The 20,916-nt window shown below is 44.0% G+C and overlaps 1 protein-coding gene across 3 annotated transcripts in view; it reads left to right on the top strand.

Annotated features, from left to right (window-relative positions):
• Positions 1 to 20,916, top strand: part of atad2b (ATPase family AAA domain containing 2B) — a 137,246-nt gene that overhangs the window by 33,440 nt on the left and 82,890 nt on the right. For all 3 annotated transcript variants that reach the window (XM_041860266.2, XM_041860267.2, XM_041860265.2), the window contains exons 20-22: positions 11,692 to 11,827; positions 14,723 to 14,919; positions 15,195 to 15,354. In XM_041860266.2, the coding sequence (XP_041716200.2) occupies positions 11,692 to 11,827; positions 14,723 to 14,919; positions 15,195 to 15,354 (493 nt within the window). The remainder of the gene's footprint in view (positions 1 to 11,691; positions 11,828 to 14,722; positions 14,920 to 15,194; positions 15,355 to 20,916) is intronic.

The raw sequence follows: 20,916 nt of genomic DNA, 5'->3' as shown, positions 1-20,916 counted from the left end.
ATATTTGATCCAGAAACCTTTGTTTGCAATTACAGAGATCATACGTTTCCTGTAGGTCTTGACCAGGTTTGCACACACTGCAACAGGGATTTTGGCCCACTCCTCCATACAGACCTTCTCCAGATCCTTCAGGTTTCGGGGCTGTCGCTGGGCAATACGGACTTTCAGCTCCCTCCAAAGATTTTCTATTGGGTTCAGGTCTGGAGACTGGCTAGGCCACTCCAGGACCTTGAGATGCTTCTTACGGAGCCATTCCTTAGTTGCCCTGGCTGTGTGTTTCGGGTCGTTGTCATGCTGGAAGACCCAGCCACGGCCCATCTTCAATGCTCTTACTGAGGGAAGGAGGTTGTTGGCCAAGATCTCGCGATACATGGCCCCATCCATCCTCCCCTCAATACGGTGCAGTCGTCCTGTCCCCTTTGCAGAAAAGCATCCCCAAAGAATGATGTTTCCACCTCCATGCTTCACGGTTGGGATGGTGTTCTTGGGGTTGTACTCATCCTTCTTCTTCCTCCAAACACGGCGAGTGGAGTTTAGACCAAAAAGCTATTTTTGTCTCATCAGACCACATGACCTTCTCCCATTCCTCCTCTGGATCATCCAGATGGTCATTGGCAAACTTCAGACGGGCCTGGACATGCGCTGGCTAGAGCAGGGGGACCTTGCGTGCGCTGCATGATTTTAATCCATGACGGCGTAGTGTGTTACTAATGGTTTTCTTTGAGACTGTGGTCCCAGCTCTCTTCTGGTCATTGACCAGGTCCTGCCGTGTAGTTCTGGGCTGATCCCTCACCTTCCTCATGATCATTGATGCCCCACGAGGTGAGATCTTGCATGGAGCCCCAGACCGAGGGTGATTGACCGTCATCTTGAACTTCTTCAATTTTCTAATAATTGCGCCAACAGTTGTTGCCTTCTCACCAAGCTGCTTGCCTATTGTCCTGTAGCCCATCCCAGCCTTGTGCAGGTCTACAATTGTATCCCTGATTACCTTACACAGCTCTCTGGTCTTGGCCATTTTGGAGAGGTTGGAGTCTGTTTGATTGAGTGTGTGGACAGGTGTCTTTTATACAGGTAACGAGTTCAAACAGGTGCAGTTAATACAGGTAATGAGTGGAGAACAGGAGGGCTTCTTAAAGAAAAACTAACAGGTCTGTGAGAGCCGGAATTCTTACTGGTTGGTAGGTGACCAAATACTTTTGTCATGCAATAAATTGCAAATGAATTACTTAAAAATCATACAATGTGATTTTCTGGATTTTTGTTTTAGATTCCGTCTCTCACAGTTGAAGTGTACCTATGATAGAAATTACAGACCTCTACATGCTTTGTAAGTTGGAAAACCTGCAAAATCGGCAGTGTATCAAATACTTGTTCTCCCCACACACAGTGGGGAAACAAAGTATTTAGTCAGCCACCAATTGTGCAAGTTCTCCCACTTAAAAAGATGAGAGGCCTGTAATTTTCATCATAGGTACACGTCAACTATGACAGACAAAATGAGGGAAAAAAATCCAGAAAATCACATTGTAGGATTTTTAATGAATTTATTAGCAAATTATGGTGGAAGATAAGTGGCTGACTAAATACTTTTTTCCCCCACTGTATACATACATGCATACATACAGTGAGGGGAACAAAGTATTTGATCCCCTGCTGATTTTGTACGTTTGCCCACTGACAAAGACATGATCAGTCTATAATTTTAGTGGTAGGTTTATTTGAACAGTGAGAGACAGAATAACAACAACAAAATCCAGAAAAATGCATGTCAAAAATGTTATAAATTGATTTGCATTTTAATGAGGGAAATAAGTATTTGACCCCTCTGCAAAACATGACTTAGTACTTGGTGGCAAAACCCTTGTTGGCAATCATAGAGGTCAGATGTTTCTTGTAGTTGGCCACCAGATTTGCACACATCTCAGGAGGGATTTTGTCCTACTCCTCTTTGCAGATCTTCTCCAAGTCATTAAGGTTTCGAGGCTGACGTTTGGCAACTCGAACCTTCAGCTCCCTCCACAGATTTTCTATGGGATTAAGGTCTGGAGACTGGCTAGGCCACTCCAGGACCTTAATGTGCTTCTTCTTGAGCCACTCCTTTGTTGCCTTGGCTGTGTGTTTTGGGTCATTGTCATGCTGGAATACCCATCCACGACCCATTTTCAATGCCCTGGCTGAGGGAAGGAGGTTCTCACCCAAGATTTGACGGTACATGGCCCCGTCCATCGTCCCTTTGATGCGGTGAAGTTGTCCTGTCCCCTTAGCAGAAAAACACCCCCAAAGCATAATGTTTCCACCTCCATGTTTGACGGTGGGTATGGTGTTCTTGGGGTCATAGGCAGCATTCCTCCTCCTCCAAACACGGCGAGTTGAGTTGATGCCAAAGAGCTCGATTTTGGTCTCATCTGACCACAGCACTTTCACCCAGTTCTCCTCTGAATCATTCAGATGTTCATTGGCAAACTTCAGACGGGCCTGTAAATGTGCTTTCTTGAGCAGGGAGACCTTGCGGGCGCTGCAGGGTTTCAGTCCTTCACAGCGTAGTGTGTTACCAATTGTTTTCTTGGTGACTATGGTCCCAGCTGCCTTGAGATCATCATTGACAAGATCCTCCCGTGTAATTCTGGGCTGATTCCTCACCGTTCTCATGATCATTGCAACTCCACGAGGTGAGATCTTGCATGGAGCCCCAGGCCGAGGGAGATTGACAGGTCTTTTGTGTTTCTTCCATTTGCGAATAATCGCACCAATTGTCACCTTCTCACCAAGCTGCTTGGCGATGGTCTTGTAGCCCATTCCAGCCTTGTGTAGGTCTACCATCTTGTCCCTGACATCCTTGGAGAGCTCTTTGGTCTTGGCCATGGTGGAGAGTTTGGAATCTGATTGATTGATTGCTTCTGTGGACAGGTGTCTTTTATACAGGTAACAAGCTGAGATTAGGAGCACTCCCTTTAAGAGTGTTTTATTTATTTATTTATTTCACCTTTATTTAACCAGGTAAGCCAGTTGAGAACAGGTTCTCATTTACAACTGCGACCTGGCCAAGATAAAGCAAAGCAGTGCAATAAAAACAACACAGAGTTACATATGGGGTAAAAAACATAAAGTCAAAAATACAACAGAAAATATATATACAGTGTGTGCAAATGTAGCAAGTTATGGAGGTAAGGCAATAAATAGGCTATAGTGCAAAATAATTACAATAGTATTAACAATGGAATGCTAGATGTGCAAGAGATTATGTGCAAATAGAGATACTGGGGTGCAAAAGAGCAAAATAAATAACAATATAGGGATGAGGTAGTTGGGTGGGCTAATTTCAGATGGGCTGTGTACAGGTGCAGTGATCGGTAAGGTGCTCTGACAACTGATGCTTAAAGTTATTGAGGGAGATAAGAGTCTCCAGCTCCAGAGATTTTTGCAATTCGTTCCAGTCATTGGCAGCAGAGAACTGGAAGGAATGGCGGCCAAAGGAGGTGTTGGCTTTGGGAATGACCAGTGAGATATACCTGCTGGAGTGCAGACTACGGGTGGGTGCTGCTATGGTGACCAATGAGCTAAGATAAGGCGGGGATTTGCCTAGCAGTGATTTATAGATGGCCTGGAGCCAGTGGGTTTGACGACGAACATGTAGTGAGGACCAGCCAACAAGAGCGTACAGGTCACAGTGGTGGGTAGTGTATGGGGCTTTGGAGACAAAACGGATGGCACTGTGATAGACTACATCCAATTTGCTGAGTAGAGTGTTGGAGGCTATTTTGTAAATGACATCGCCGAAGTCAAGGATCGGTAGGATAGTCAGTTTTACGAGGGCATGTTTGGCAGCATGAGTGAAGGAGGCTTTGTTGCGAAATAGAAAGCCGATTCTAGATTTAACTTTGGATTGGAGATTCTTTATGTGAGTCTGGAAGTTGAGTTTACAGTCTAACCAGACACCTAGGTATTTGTAGTTGTCCACATACTCTAGGTCAGACCCGTCGAGAGTGGTGATTCTAGTCGGGTGGGCGGGTGCCAGCAGCGTTCGATTGAAAAGCATGCATTTAGTTTTACTAGTGTTTAAGAGCAGTTGGAGGCTACTGAAGGAGTGTTGTATGGCATTGATGCTCGTTTGGAGGTTTGTTAACACAGTGTCCAATGAAGGGCCAGATGTATACAAAATGGTGTCGTCTGGGTAGAGGTGGATCTGAGAGTCACCAGCAGCAAGAGCGACATCATTGATATACACGGAGAAAAGTGTCGGCCCAAGAATTGAACCCTGTGGCACCCCCATAGAGACTGCCATAGGTCCAGACAACAGGCCCTCCGATTTGACACACTGAACTCTATCTGAGAAGTAGTTGGTGAACCAGGCGAGGCAGTCATTTGAGAAACCAAGGCTATTTAGTCTGCCAATAAGAATGCGGTGGTTGACAGAGTCGAAAGCCTTGGCCAGGTCGATGAAGACGGCTGCACAGTACTGTCTATTATCAATCGCGGTTATAATATCGTTTAGGACCTTGAGCGTGGCTGAAGTGCACCCATGACCAGCTCGGAAACCGGATTGCATAGCGGAGAAGGTACGGTGGTATTCGAAATGGTCGGTGATCTGTTTGTTAACTTGGCTTTCAAATACTTTCGAAAGGCAGGGCAGGATGGATATAGGTCTGTAGCAGTTTGGATCTAGAGTGTCACCCCCTTTGAAGAGGGGGATGACCGCGGCAGCTTTCCAATCTCTGGGGATCTCAGACGTTATGAAAGAGAGGTTGAACAGACTAGTAATAGGGGTTGCGACAATTTCGGCGGCTAGTTTTAGAAAGAAAGGGTCCAGATTGTCTAGCCCAGCTGATTTGTAGGGGTCCAGATTTTGCAGCGCATTCAAAACATCAGCGGTCTGAATTTGTGTGAAGGAGAAGCGGGGGGGGCATGGGCAAGTTGCAGCAGAGGGTGCAGAGTTGGTGGCGGGGTAGTGGTAGCCAGATGGAAAGCATGGCCAGCTGTAGCAAAATGCTTGTTGAAATTCTCGATTATTGTAGATTTATCGGTGGTGATAGTGTTTCCTAGCCTCAGTGCAGTGGGCAGCTGGGAGGAAGTGCTCTTATTCTCCATGGACTTTACAGTGTCCCAAAACTTTTTGGAGTTAGTGCTACAGGATGCAAATTTCTGTTTGAAAAAGTTAGCCTTTGCTTTCCTGACTGCTTGTGTATATTGGTTCCTAACTTCCCTGAAAAGTTGCATATCGCGGGGGCTATTTGATGCTGTACTCCTTATCTCAGCTCGTTACCTGTATAAAAGACACCTGGGAGCCAGAAATCTTTCTAATTGAGAGGAGGTAAAATACTTATTTCCCTCATTAAAATGCAAATCAATTTATAACATTTTTGACATGCGTTTTTCTGGATTTTGTTGTTATTCTGTCTCTCACTGTTCAAATAAACCTACCATTAAAATTATAGACTGATCATTTTTTTGTCAGTGGGCAAACATACAAAATCAGTAGGGGATCAAATTTGTTATACACCCTTTGTTGGCAATGAGACAGGTCAAACGTTTTCTGTAAGTCTTCACAAGGTTTTCACACACTGTTGCTGGCATTTTGGCCCATTCCTCCATGCAGATCTCCTCTAGAGCAGTGATGTTTTGGGGCTGTCGCTGGGCAACACGGACTTTCAACTCCCTCCAAAGATTTTCTATGGGGTTGAGATCTAGAGACTGGCTAGGCCACTCCAGGACCTTGAAATGCTTCTTACGAAGCCACTCCTTCGTTGCCCGGGCGGTGTGTTTGGGATCATTGTCATGCTGAAAGACCCAGCCACGTTTCATCTTCAATGCCCTTGCTGGTGGAAGGAGGTTTTCACTCAAAATCTCACGATACATGGCCCCATTCATTCTTTCCTTTACACGGATCAGTCGTCCTGGTCCCTTTGCAGAAAAAACAGCCCCAAAGCATGATTTTCCACCCCCATGCTTCACAGTAGGTATGGTGTTCTTTGGATGCAACTCAGCATTCTTTGTCCTCCAAACACGACGAGTTGAGTTTTTACCAAAAAGTTCTATTTTGGTTTCATCTGACCATATGACATTCTCCCAATCCTCTTCTGGATCATCCAAATGCACTCTAGCAAACTTCAGACGGGCCTGGACATGTACTGGCTTAAGCAGGGGGACACGTCTTGCACTGCAGGATTTGAGTCCCTGGCGGCGTAGTGTGTTACTGATGGTAGGCTTTGTTACTTTGGTCCCAGCTCTCTGCAGGTCATTCACTAGGTCCCCCCCGTGTGGTTCTGGGATTTTTGCTCACCGTTCTTGTGATCATTTTGACCCCACGGGGTGAGATCTTGCGTGGAGCCCCAGATCGAGGGAGATTATTAGTGGTCTTGTATGTCTTCCATTTCCTAATAATTGCTCCCACAGTTGATTTCTTCAAACCAAGCTGCTTACCTATTGCAGATTCAGTCTTCCCAGCCTGGTGCAGGTCTACAATTTTGTTTCTGGTGTCCTTTGACAGCTCTTTGGTCTTGGCCATAGTGGAGTTTGGAGTGTGACTGTTTGAGGTTGTGGACAGGTGTATTTTATACTGATAACAAGTTCAAAGAGATGCCATTAATACAGATAACTAGTAGAGGACAGAGGAGCCTATTAAAAAGAAGTTACAGGTCTGTGAGAGCCAGAAATCTTGCTTGTTTGTAGGTGACCAAATACTTATTTTCCACCATAATTTGCAAATAAATTCATAAAAAATCCCACAATGTGATTTTCTGGATTTTTTTTCCTCAATTTGTCTGTCATAGTTGACGTGTACCTATGATGAAAATTACAGGCCTCTCTCATCTTTTTAAGTGGGAGAACTTGCACAATTGGTGGCTGACTAAATACTTTTTTTCCCCACTGTATGTGTGTGTGTTATATATATATATATATGTGTGTGTGTGTGTATGTATGTGTGTATATATATATATATATATGTATGTATGTATGTATGTATGTATATGTGTGTGTGTGTGTGTGTGTGTGTATAAATAAATAAATAAATAAATAATGTGTAGCCTAGGCCTACTGGTTATATGAATTTGGGCTGTATCGTCCCACAGTCTGTTTGAAATAGGCTTTTTCTTTCTCACACAGAGCGACAAGCTGACCAATAGAATAGGTCAACTTTTCTACTATGGGGGATAGTTGATTGACATGGGCTAGTGATTTTGCTGTTCGTTACTCATGTTGTTGGCTGAGGAAAAGTAATGCAGTTATTCTAAGGTCTTCAAAGTGTGCATCGGAATTCGGTAAGAAGGACGCACGTCGTTACATCCTCAAGTTACATGTTCTGTTAAGATTAATTACCATAATCTAAATGTGATTTCTGTCATTCTGAGCACCGTGGGTGGACGCCCTAATCCGGTTACGCACCCAATGGGTCAGGTAAATTTCTCAAATGTCCGTTAAATTAAAATACTACCCGGCACCACATTTCCCCGCGCACACACAGTCTTTTCTCTCACTTTCCTTAATCTTGTTATCTCTCCCTTTGTCTCCTCTCCCTCTCTCATTCTCTCTGCCTCTCTGTCATCCTGCATCTATCATTCCCTTCTCCCACTATACATAGTGCCAGCTCTGAGTTAGTCCACTCATTAGGGGTTATTTATTTATTTATTTTATTTTACCTTTATTTAACTAGGCAAGTCAGTTAAGAACAAATTGGCGTGGTGGTCCCAGCTGCCAGTCTCCCCAGCACATGTCTGGAATCCATGCCCACGTAAACAGCATCTGTGCTGGGCTGCAGCTAGGAGTGGGTGAACTGGAGGTAGAGTGATGGTAGTTGCTGAGGGTGGGTAGTTAAGGGGGTGTCTGAGGCTGATCAGAGTGCCTTCAAGCTGGGCTAGAGGTGGGTCAATGTGGGGGTGGTGGGAGAAGTATGGAGGTTGGAGGTTAAAGGGGCTTGTAGGGGGTCTTTGTGCCCTATCAGAGTGAATCATTGCTGGGCTTCAGAGGCAGAGCGAGTTCCAGTGTGTGGACCACACACTGGAACTCGCTCTGCCTCTGAAGCCCAGCAATGATTCACTCTGAGGTCTGTCAGCCTTGTCACACTTCTGTAGAATCACCCATGTCCCCAACACACACACACACACACACACACACACACTAGTCCCCCACTCGTGGAACTGGCAGGAGTATGCGGTAGTGCTGATGGCAGAAGTGTGTGTGTTCAAAACGCATGAACAGCAGGCACAGCCAACACAAGTATGGTGGCAACACCATTGATTAATCTCCAATCAATAAACCAATCAATGAGCAGTAGCTGCTTCTGAAGTACAGAATGTATCTGTCTATATTGTAAAGGCCTGAGAGACACCCAGAGATCTCAGCTGTCATTGAAAAAAATGGCAACAGACAGACACACACACTATTTTAGTCTCTTTGTTTGAAGCCTTTAGTTTAGAGGGCATGAAGGGTGAAACCAAGAGTCCATTTTGGGTTCTTAGAAAACAATGAATGCCCTCTCCAATCATGTTGACTGGATTGGGGAGAGGGTGTTTTTGTCTAGATGGGATATAGTTTATGTCAGAATTGACTTTTCGTAGCAGGTTAGGAGAATTAATGTAGCAGGTTAGGAGAATAGGGTTAAGGTTAGGAAAAGGGTTAGGGTTAGCTAAAATGCAAAACAATTCTACTTCGACGTCAATTTGACAAATTGTATCCCGACTAGCAATGACCGGGAGAGGTAATCCCCCTCCTTTTTTATACTAGTCTTTTAGCTGGTGGCGAGGCTATAATCAAGCTGCAATTCAATGGAGCATTTGAACACACAAACACGCGCACACACTCAACAATACCGAATCAACTCATCTCGAACTGTATTGTTCATTTCTCTTTTTAAAATGTGTTTATCGATCGATTCATGTCTGTCTCTTCTTTGAGTGGCAGCACTCTCTTGTTCACTACAGAAAAGGGGGGGGGTGGAGGGAGGGAGAGAAAAGCGAGCAGGGAGAGAGCTGAAGGAGCGGAGGGAGAGCAATACCATTTTTATTTTAGCAGACCAAAGGATTTGTTATTTTTCCAGAGCAGTAGAGGCTCCGCTTGGCTTTGCTGCTGCTGTGCGCCACTGATCCTCAGCCAGATAGCCCTCTCCTCTCTCTATCTCTCTTTCCTCTCTCCTCTGTTCATCCCTTTCTCCGCTGTTCCTTTGCACATCCCTGCATACTCCACGGCCTTCCTTGGAGTAAAATCATTACCGTGTGTGTGTGCTGCAGACAGAAGCTCCCCTGCTCTCGGTCTCTCTTTCTCCCTAACGCACCTCCCTCCATCCCTTTCTCCCTACCTCCCTCTATTCCTTTCTCTCTCCCCCATGAGTCTTTGGCCAAGAGATGGGGAAAGAAAGGAGAACAGAGGGAGAGAGAAAGAGAAAACAAACTAACTTGTCAAAGAGAAAGAGAGAATCAATGTGAGAGACAGAGGAAGATATGGTAGGAAGTGAACAGCAGGCTGTGGAATAGAAGCTGTGTAAGCCCGCCCTCCTCTCAGGGTATTCTGCACAGTGATTGGATGACAAGCTCTTTTGAACACATTCTCCACATGGAAGTCTAGGGTTGTGTACTATACAATCGGTTAACTATGCTTGCCAGATGAGTAACATTTCCTGAGACCTGAAGACTCATACGCCTAGGCTTTAGCTCAGTTGGCTAACGTGTTCCTGTTGCTGACTGGCGTTCAATACCAGGTTGGAAACTTAAGCTGACCACTGAAGGTCATGGACCTTTTGGCCCAGTAGTTGTCTCTCTGTACTGTTAGTCTTGTTGAGTCAGTGTATTTACTAACTTCCCCAAACCCACTCTGAAGTACTTGTACAAACAATTTGATTTCTCCTAAGGCCTCTGATCGCAACTCATGAACACTGCATTCATAGAAACAACACATCTTTGAGACATGTACACACACACACACACCAAATGAGCTGGGATGGGGGCTTCTCTCTCTTGCTCTATCGCTCCCTCTACCTACCTACTCAACATTTAACTCCAGGCAACAGACAGAAAGTTGAAGAGACTAAAATGGACAGGTTTGGACAACCTGAATAAAACACAAACATGAAGTTGTTGCCCAGATGCCAGTTAGTATAAGCATGAACAAACACTAGACATTGACTTAAGCTAGCTGAAGCAGAACCAGACAGAAGCTAAAGGCACACAGCAAAAGTTGTGTACAAGACAAGTCCTGGGCCAGGTTTCCAAAAAGCATCTTAAGGATAAGTTCATCGTTAGAACCTTCGTAGGAACATCGTTAAATCTCCAAGCTGTTTCCCAAAACCATCGTTATTAACGTTGCACTTGAACATGTTGGTAATCTAACGCTTGCCTCAGACCACTCGTGGGTCGTTAGATGCCCCCCTCGTCACTTTATAAACATCTCCATTACACGTAGAGTTGCATGGTTTATCCGTCTCTCTGTAACCGCCAATAACTTCAGGACAAAGTGGACTACAAATACAAAGTTGCCAATGTCTTTGCAATTGATACAAACAAGCGACATGAAAACCGAGATGACTGCATTAAAATATAAACAGTAGTCTATAGGCCTATTTCAATCATATTGAAAGACATTTCATGTTCAATCAATTGATTTCTATGTTGCTACTGTCTATCATTTGACTCAATATATTTCATGGTGTAGCCTAACGTGCGCAATGATGTGCGAAATCGGTTATTTAGTGAATTTTTATTGGGTAAGCATTAGAATAAGCCACCTCAATATTTGCAGCCGTAAATGGTAATATCTCTCTAGGATCTGATCCGTAGTCAGTATTGTGAAATAATTATGTTAAATTAAGATTTGATTGGAGAAAGCTGATCTATAGATCCTATCAGTATCGACACATTCTCCAACAACGCACTTAGCGACCGTTCTCTCTGTGTGGTGTTTTGGGAAACGCATGTTACATCTTTGGCCGTTGTAGAAAATATGCATTGTTAGAATTTAGGCTTACAAGTGTTTTATCTCTATCGGGAAACCGTGCCCTGTTCTGTTAACTTGTCTAACACACACACACACACACACACACACACACACACACACACACACACACACACACACACACGAGGTCTAGTCGTAGCAGTTAGACAGACTGACAAGCTAACATTGACGGCCAATATCAAAAAACCCATCGATCCTCTTCATGGAACACAGGTTTGTGTTTATCCTTCATCTGAAATTCAGCATTTCTCATTGCCTCAGAATATTGATATTTGCTCCATCTCGGCATTGTGGAGCTCTTTTGGGAACCGCTAATTTAATCTTTGAGCTTTGAAAAGTAAAGTTATGGAAAGTGAATGGCTCAACAGTAACAAAGCAACATGTGTTGAATAAAGCAGGAGAATATATTACTGTGATATTGTTTTACAGATAAAGAGAAGATCCCACACTTTGCTATTTACAGTACATGCTCCCAAATGTAGTTTGTGACAACGTGGGCGAACCTTTGTTTAATGGGTTGGAGGCACTGTCCTACCGCCTTATTAATTCAACACCTGTCTACTGCTACTGACCTTGACACTTCAAAACAATTGTCTTCAATATTACATTGGCTGTTCCATCAACACCAAGTCTGGACAAATCCAATACAAATATTCTGATCCCATACACCAGGCACAAATCCATTGGATATAGTGGAAATGAGCTGTTTCTATGGTTTTGTTCATACTGTGGAGTTGTTGTCTCTCCCAGGTGAAGTTGATGTTCCAGAGGACGTACGGGGAGGTGGTCAGTCTGTCTCCACCTGGAGAGGAGGACAGACGGAGGTTCTTCACTGACCTGCTACTGGTACAGGCTGCTAGAGCGCCGCTACACAGGAGACACACAGGTACTATGCATTCATACACGCACGCACAGAAACATACAGGTTATTACACACACACACACACACACACACACCAGGGTTGGGTTCATTCCATTTAAATTCCAGTCATTTCCGAAAGTAAAACAAATTCCAATTGACATTTTTCTCATTGAAAAGCATTGAAAAGAATTGGAATGGGAATTTCAGTGTACCTTATGAATCTTCATCTTGGTTTCATCTTGTCTTTCCGTTTCCTCTCTCCTGACACACATATTGCTCAAACCATCGTACAGCTCAATTTCTCTTTGAGCTGTTGAATCATTGTTACATTTTTCCTTCACTTGGAAAATATGCATTCCATTGCCTAGTAAGAAGAATGTAACAGGAGGGTTGACTAGTAGCAACGGCACAGCACCTGTAGTACTCAATCTCTCTCTCCCCATCTCCCCCTACAATACTCTCCCCCTACGATACTCTCCCCCCAACCTCCCTCATCCCACCATACTCTCCCCTCTATTGCCCCCTACCATTAACTTCCCTATTCTCTCCTCCAGCCTCCCTTTCCCCTCTGTTCCTTCTCCGTGTGAGAGAGCTGTCCACGTGGCTTCCATGACACAAGGCTTTCAAATGGAAATACAGCAAGAAATGCCGATCGCAGCATCCTCATTGATGCAAAGCAGGGGTCCAACACATACAGTACCAGTCAAAAGTTTGGACACACCTACTCATTCAAGGGTTTTTCTTTGTTTTTACTATTTTCTACATTGTATAATAATAGTGAAGACATCAAAACGATGAAATAACACATGGAATCATGTAGGAACCAGAAAAGTGTTAAACAAATCAAAATATATTTTATATTTGAGATTCTTCAAAGTAGCCACCCTTTGCCTTGATGACAGCTTTGCACACTCTTGGCATTCTCTCAACCAGCTTCACCTGAAATGCTTTTCCAACAGTCTTGAAGGAGTTCCCACATATGCTGAGCACTTGTTGGCTGCTTTTCCTTAACTCTGCGGTCCAACTCATCCCAAACCATCTGAATTGGGTTGAGGTCGGGGGATTGTGGAGGCCAGGTCATCTGATGCAGCACTTCATCACTCTCCTTCTTGGTCAAATAGCCCTTACACAGCCTGGAGGTGTGTTGGGTCATTGTCCTGTTGAAAAACAAATGATAGTCCCACTAAGCCCAAACCAGATGGGATGCTGTGGTAGCCATGTTGGTTAATTGTGCCTTGAATTCTAAATAAATCACAGACAGTGTCACCAGCAAAGCATCATCACACCACCTCCTCCATGCTTCACGGTGGGAACAACGCATGCGGAGATCATCCGTTCACCTACACTGTGTCTCACAAAGACGCAGCGGTTGGAACCAAAATCCTCCCATTTGGACTCCAGACCAAAGGGACCGATTTTCACCGGTCTAATGTCCATTGCTCGTGTTTCTTGGCCCAAGCAAGTCTCTTCTTATTGGTGTCCTTTAGTAGTGGTTTCTTTTGTAGCAATTTGACCATGAAGGCCTGATTCACGCAGTCTCCTCTGAACAGTTGATGTTGAGATGTGTCTGTTACTTGAACTATGTGAAGCACTTATTTGGGCTGCAATTTCTGAGGCTGGTAACTCTAATGAACTTATCCTCTGCAGCAGAGGTAACTCTGGGTCTTCCTTTCCTGTGGCGGTCCTCATGAGAGCCAGTTTCATCATAGTGCTTGATGGTTTTTGTGACTGCACTTGAAGAAACTTTCAAAGTTCTTCACATTTTCCGGATTGACTGATCTTTATGTCTTAAAGTAATGATGGACTGTTGTTTCTCTTTGATTATTTGAGCTGTTCTTGCCATAATATGGACTTGGTCTTTTACCAAATAGGGCTATCTTCTGTATACCACCCCTACCTTGTCACAACACAACTGATTGGCTCAAACACATTAAGAAGGAAAGAAATTCCACAAATTAACTTCTAACAAGGCACACATGTTAATTGAAATGCATTCCAGGTGACTACCTCATGAATCTGGTTGAGAGAATGCCAATAGTGGGCAAAGCTGTCAAGGCTTGGCTACTTTGAAGAATATATTTGGATTTGTTTAACACTTTTTTGGTTGCTACATGATTCCATATGTGTTATTTCATAGTTTTGATGTCTTCACTATTATTCTACAATGTAAAAAATAAAGAAAAACCCTGGAATGAGTAGGTGTGTCCAAACTTTTGACTGGTACTGTGTGTGTGTGTATATATATTTACGCACGCACACGAATACGCACACACGCAAACAGACACACACGGCCTCATTGACGCGCGGCAGGGGTTCCCACTCTCCTCTCTTTGGGGGTTCCCCCTGAATAAAACAGCAGCCCTACTTCCATCAAGGGCTGCTTGTAGAGGGGTGAGGGAGGCTGGGGAGAAGCAAGGGGGAGAGAGGGAGCCCGCTATGAACCCAGCACTATTACCCATAATTACATTCACAGTTGAGCGTTAGTAAGCAGGACGGATGATGATGCTAATGTGAAGCAGGACTATCGCTGTGCCTGAGGCGAGAGGGAGAGGAGAGGCAGGGTAGAATTTTCACACTATCAGAAGTCAAGAAAAGGCAACTGCCATATTGCTGTCCAATCCTTCTCCTTTTTCCCTCTTTGCGTCCAATCATTTCACATGTGTCCAGGGGTTAGAGGTTGATTTGAAATGTATCACACATATTACTCTGTGGGCAGAGACTGGGGGTTCAGGGATTTTGCTGATGGGTTGATGATGATGATGATGTGTTTAGAAAGAAATCAATGCTTCGTTTTTCCCCCGCCTGTATGTGTGTCTCATCTCAGCTTTCCCCCATGGATCAGCCTAGAGTAGAAGATCCGAAGGGGGACCCACTCTAACACACACCGCTCTCTTTCTTGCTCCCCCCTTATCTCTCTAGCCCTGCGGTGTGAGGAGGTGCTACCGGTAGCAGAGGCCCTGGACGCCAGGGTTCTCTCCCCCGAGGAGCAGCGCCGTCTATCCGACCAGGAGGAGAACACTCTGAGAGAGCTGCGTCTGTTCCTCAGGGACGTCACCAGGCGCCTTGCCGTAGACAAACGCTTCAACATCTTCAGCAAACCTGTCGACATCGAGGAGGTGGGCAACAACACAGAGATGGCTTGTTGATGTAGATATGGTGGTATACCTCACTAGATATAGTAATAGAAAGATGGGAATGTGGCACCCTAGGAAGGTTGCATCATGAATTGAGTCCTTTCGCCCCTCTCCCTCTCACCTCTGTCTCTATTTGAGTGTTGCACTGATTGTAGTGAATTGACACTGCTGAACCAATTTTTCTGAACTGATTTTGATTTAAATGGAGTCAATAGCACCAGTTTAAGTTTACTGTCTCTCCTTTCCCTCCCTTTTAGGTGTCAGACTACCTGGAGGTGATCCGTCAGCCCATGGATCTGTCTACTGTCATGACAAAGATAGACACCCATAAATACCTGACGGCCAATGACTTCCTGGTGGACATAGACCTAATCTGCAGCAATGCCCTGGAGTACAACCCTGACAAGGACCCCTCAGGTACACATGGAGGGATTAAGGTGTTGGCTATGCCCCACTGGCACCCTATTCCCTTCATAGTGCACTACTTTTGGCCAGGGCCCTGTTCCCTATATAGTGCACTACTTTTGACTAGAGCCCTATATGCACTGGTCAGAAGTAGTGCACTATGAAGGGAATAGGGTGCCATTTGGGACTCAGATTGTATACTTATATAGCTCGTCTGGTGCACCGCTCGGGACTAACAGAATATAGACTACCGGTAATGTTACCAGCAACATAAAAGTCAGTAGTAACATTATAGTTATGAAGACATCCACATTTGGATACGTGACTAGCGTGTAGATCTAAGTATGTGTCTAGCTTGTAGATCCAATGATGTGCCTAGCTTGTAGATCTAAATACGTGACTAGTTTGTAGATCCAAATATGTGACTAGCTTGTAGATCCAAATATGTGACTAGCTTGTAGATCCAAATATGTGACTAGTTTGTAGATCCAAATATGTGACTAGCTTGTAGATCCAAATATGTGACTAGCTTGTCAGTCTTGAGTGATTCAGTGTCAGTTTCTCTGATTTACGTTAGTACGCTGCAGCTATGCAACATGGTGGCATGCAAGGTTTATCTAGTCAAGCCTAGCTCTGTCTTGTGTCCAACCAACCTAAACATTGTTTAGTCACAGTCACACAACAGCAATTATCAGTACTTTCTTCTACTGCCATTTCCATACATGTATGATGACACAGGAGAATTGAAATCCCAGCCATTCATCTGATACATTTGACTGTGATAAAACTAATTAGATGTAACAGATATGAGTCTTATTCATTATGATTCATGAAAGTGCTCCAAGGCAGTGACAGAACTTGGAATTGGTTTTCTTTCTTCACTCAACTTGAAATCATATGCACAGTGAGACAGAAACCCCTAAAAGCGCAAACCCCTAAAACTATCATCGCCCCCAGCTTAATATCTCTGCTGTTTCTCTCTGCAAAGCTGCATCTGCATGAAAAATGTATCATTTCTCAGTCGTCCATTTCAATCCAGTTTTATCTCAGCCTCTTCCACTGTTACCACCAGTGTAGCCAGATAAAAGCAAAAAGCACTTCACACACACTACACTACATTACTACCCACACACCCTGAGAATAGCCTCACAGCAGGGGCCACGTGCACACAATCTCACACACACACAATCCCACACTTCCACGTGTTGAAGACTTGCGAAAAAAGTATTGTCAAATCAATTAGAATAGCATACATTATTTAAACACGCAGGCTGTGTTGGTGTTTAAATTAAAGTAAAGGTTGCATGTATGTATGGATTCAGGCTTATGAATAATTCCCAAGCCGTGGGAACGAATGTAGTGGGAAAAACACACTAAGCACTGAAGTTCCCGCTGTGTCTGTCAGAATGGAATAACTATGCTGTGGCAATAATTGAAAGCCATAACGATGGAAGCCTGGAGACTTACGACCCGACAACCAATCAATTCAAATGAATCTCCCTGGAATACTGTAAATCTGTGCGCCCACTAAACCAAAGGAGGTTATTTCTTACTGCTTGCTACTCAGTTAAATGTAGATTTACAATCACGCACGCCCCCGCATGCGCACGCTCACACACACGCACGCTCACACACACAGCAGGTAGCCTAGCGGTTAGAGTGTTGGGCCAGTAACCCAAAGGCATGCGGAGAGCCCGGGTCATTTGTTTAAATTCAGTGGCCACAAAGGATGCACTAAAGGAGGAAAATGCAATTAAGGACTTTAATAAAGAAGCCCTGTACTAGACTCCCTCCTCTAGTGTCCCTGGGAATAGAGTCCAGCCCAGTGCAATCACATTTGGTCATTTTTTGAATTTCCTCAGACTGTGGCTTTTTGAAACACGCCTAGATACACTACATCACCAAAGTATGGATTTAGCTATTTCAGCCACACCCGTTGCTGACAGGTTTATAAAATCGAGCACACAACCATGCAATCTCCATAGACAAACATTGGCAGTAGAAGTCAGTTCGTCACATTTCTGCCCTGCTAAATCGTCTGTCCTCGGTTGCAACACTCACTACCGAGTTCCAAACTTCCTCTTGAAGCAACGTCAGCACAATAACTGTTCGTCGGGCGCTTCATGAAATGGGTTTCCATGGCCGAGCAGTCGCACGTACACAAGCCTAAGTTCACCGTGCGCAATGCCAAGCGTCGGCTAGAGTGGTGTAAAGCTCGCCGCCATTGGACTCAGGAGCAGTGGAAACGCGTTCTCTTGAGTGATTAATCACGCTTCACCATCTGGCAGTTCAACGGACGATTCTGGGTTTGGCAGATGCCAGGAGAACGCTACCTGCCCCAATGCATAGAGCCAACTGTAAAGTTTGGTGGTGGAGGAATAATGGTCTGGGGCTGTTTTTTCATGGTTCGGACAAGGCCCCTTAGTTCCAGTGAAGGGAAATCTTAACGCTACAGCATACAATGAAATTCTAGAATTCTGTGCTTCCAACTTTGAGGCAACAGTTTGGGAAAGGCCCATTCCTGTTTCAGCATGACAATGCCCCCATGCACAAACTGAGGTCCATACAGGAATGGTTTGTCGATCGGTGTGGAAGAACTTGACTGGCCTGCACAGAGCCCTGACCTCAACCCCATCAAACACCTTTTGGATTAATTGGATCGCCAACTGCAAGCCAGGCCTAATCGCCCAACATCCGTGCCCGACCTCACTAATGCTCTTGTGGCTGAATGGAAGCAAGTCCCCACAGCAATGTTCCAACATCTAGTGGAAAGCCTTCCCAGAAGAGTGGAGGCTGTTATAGCAGCAAAGGGGGGACCAACTCCATATTAATGCCCATGAGTTTGGAATGAGATGTTGGACTAGCAGGTGTCCACATACTTTTGGTCATGTAGTGCATGTTCATTCAACTAGAAATTATTATTTGGGCATCTTCACCAAAAAAGGCTGTGGAACTAATTACACACACAGTGCTTTCAACCTACATATTTGCCCCATTAAATTAACAAGCATCCATATTAGAAAACCTATTGAATTTCAAACTTCACATTTCTCTAGTATAAGCTACTTATTGTAATGACCGATATCATCAAAATGCCTGCGATCGGTGGCATCGGTTCAGCTAAACATAGGGTATGACAAAAACAGACAATGACCCCAGCCATGAATTATCCCTCAATATTAGGATTAAAGGTCTGTGGAATGACATATACAATGCCAACCACTACTCAACCTCATCATAAACTGACTCATTTACTTGTGGAACGGCACATACAGTGTAACGTGAAATAGATGCATAATACACGCTATTAAGTCACAACAAGGCCGACTTCTAATACCGACATCCATAGGTGCCGCATGAGTTTCAAGTTCGGGGAAGCAATTTTTTCACCATAAAATTTTACCTTTATAATAAAGGATTGCATGCCTATCATCGCATTTGCAGACTAATGTAAGATAGGCTACTATTTCTAATGTGATGAGTAGATTGCATTGTCATAATTTAGGCTAATATACAGTTGAAGTCGGAAGTTTACATACACCTTAGCCAAATACATTTAAACTCAGTTTTTCACAATTCCTGACATTTAATCCTAGGTCTTAGGTCAGTTAGGATCACCACTTTATTTTAAGAATGTGAAATGTCAGAATAATAGTATAGAGAATTATTTATTTCAGCTTTTATTTCTTTCATCACATTCCCAGTGGGTGGGTCAAAAGTTTACATACACTCAATTAGTATTTGGTAGCATTGCCTTTTAAATTGTTTAACTTAGGTCAAACATTTCAGGTAGCCTTCCACAAGCTTCCCACCATAAGTTGGGTGAATTTATGGCCCATTCCTCCTGACAGAGCTGGTGTAACTGAGTCAGGTTTGTAGGCCTCCTTGCTCGCACACGCCTTTTCAGTTCTGCCCACACATATTCTATAGAATTGAGGTCAGGGCTTTGTGATGGCCACTCCAATACCTTGACTTTGTTGTCCTTAAGCCATTTTGCCACAACTTTGGAAGTATGCTTGGGGTCATTGTCCATTTGGAAGACCCATTTGCGACCAAGCTTTAACTTCCTGACTGATGTCTTGAGATGTTGCTTCAATATATCCACATAATTTTCCTTCCTCATGATGCCATCTATTTTGAGAAGTGCACCAGTCCCTCCTGCAGCAAAGCACCCCCACAGCATGATGCTGCCACCCCCGTGCTTCACGGTTGGGATGGTGTTCTTCGGCTTGCAAGCCACCCCCTTTTCCCTTCGAACATAACGATGGTCATTATGGCCAAACAGTTCTATTTTTGTTTCGTCAGACCAGAGGACATTTCTCCAAAATGTACGATCTTTGTCACCATTTGCAGTTGCAAACGGTTTTGGAGCAGTGGCTTCTTCCTTGATGAGCGGCCTTTCAGGTTATGTCGTTATAGGACTCGTTTTACTGTGGATATAGATACTTTTGTACCTGTTTCCTCCAGCATCTTCACAAGGTCCTTTGCTGTTGTTCTGGGATTGATTTGCATTGTTCACACCAAAGTATGTTAATCTCTAGGAGATAGAATGCGTCTCCTTCCTGAGCGGTATGACGGCTGCGTGGTCCCATGGTGTTTATACTTGCGTACTATTGTTTGTACAGATGCACGTGGTACCTTCAGGCGTTTGGAAATTGCTCCCAAGGATGAACCAGACTTGTGGAGGTCTACAATTTTTTTTCTGAGGTCTTGGCTGATTTCTTTTGATTTTCCCATGATGTCAAGCAAAGAGGCACTGAGTTTGAAGGTAGGCCTTGAAATGCATCTACAGGTACACCTCCAATTGACTCAAATGATGTCAATTATCCTATCAGAAGCTTCTAAAGCCATGACATCATTTTCTGGAATTTTCCTAGCTGTTTAAAGGCATAGTCAACTTAGTGTATGTAGACTTCTGACCCACTGGAATTGTGATACAGTGAATAATAAGTGAAATAATCTGTCTGTAAACAATTGTTGGAAAAATGACTTGTGTCATGCACAAAGTAGATTTGCCAAAACTATAGTTTGTTAACAAGAAATGTGTGGAGTGGTTGAAACACGAGTTTTAATGACTTCAACCTAAGTGTATGTGAACTTCCGACTTCAACTGTATCTCAATCACTGTTAGCAAAACACAGTTTTGAACACATAGTGACATATAGTAGGCCTAATCAGAGACATTTCTTCTCCTTTCTTTGCACAGGAAAAATGTGGTCTTTTATAAACACATTCCATGCAATTCTACTACACTTTATATGACTGGAGACATAAGCAACATCTTCTTTTTTTTTTATACAGCAAAAATGTGGAGCCTACTCTGCTGACACTGACAAACAGATCAGTAAAAACGACCTTGTCTTGAATGCAACCATCTAATCTAGGCTTATGAAAATGGAAGACAGACATTGTACAATATGACGTCCATCTAGCCTGGAGGAGGAAGTTATTGATCCCCCCCAAAAAAATCCAGTGGTACTGATCCAATGATAAAGGCGGTGAATATGTGCACTCACCGGTCCTCTGGTGCCAATAAGATAGGCTAAGGTTCACTCAATTGGGAGTTGAACATTT

Source organism: Coregonus clupeaformis, chromosome 33 (genome assembly GCF_020615455.1).
Source record: "Coregonus clupeaformis isolate EN_2021a chromosome 33, ASM2061545v1, whole genome shotgun sequence".
Taxonomy (NCBI): Eukaryota; Metazoa; Chordata; class Actinopteri; order Salmoniformes; family Salmonidae; genus Coregonus; species Coregonus clupeaformis.
The sequence above is the reverse complement of the archived record's forward strand: the minus strand, read 5'-3'. Positions and strand labels throughout refer to the sequence as shown.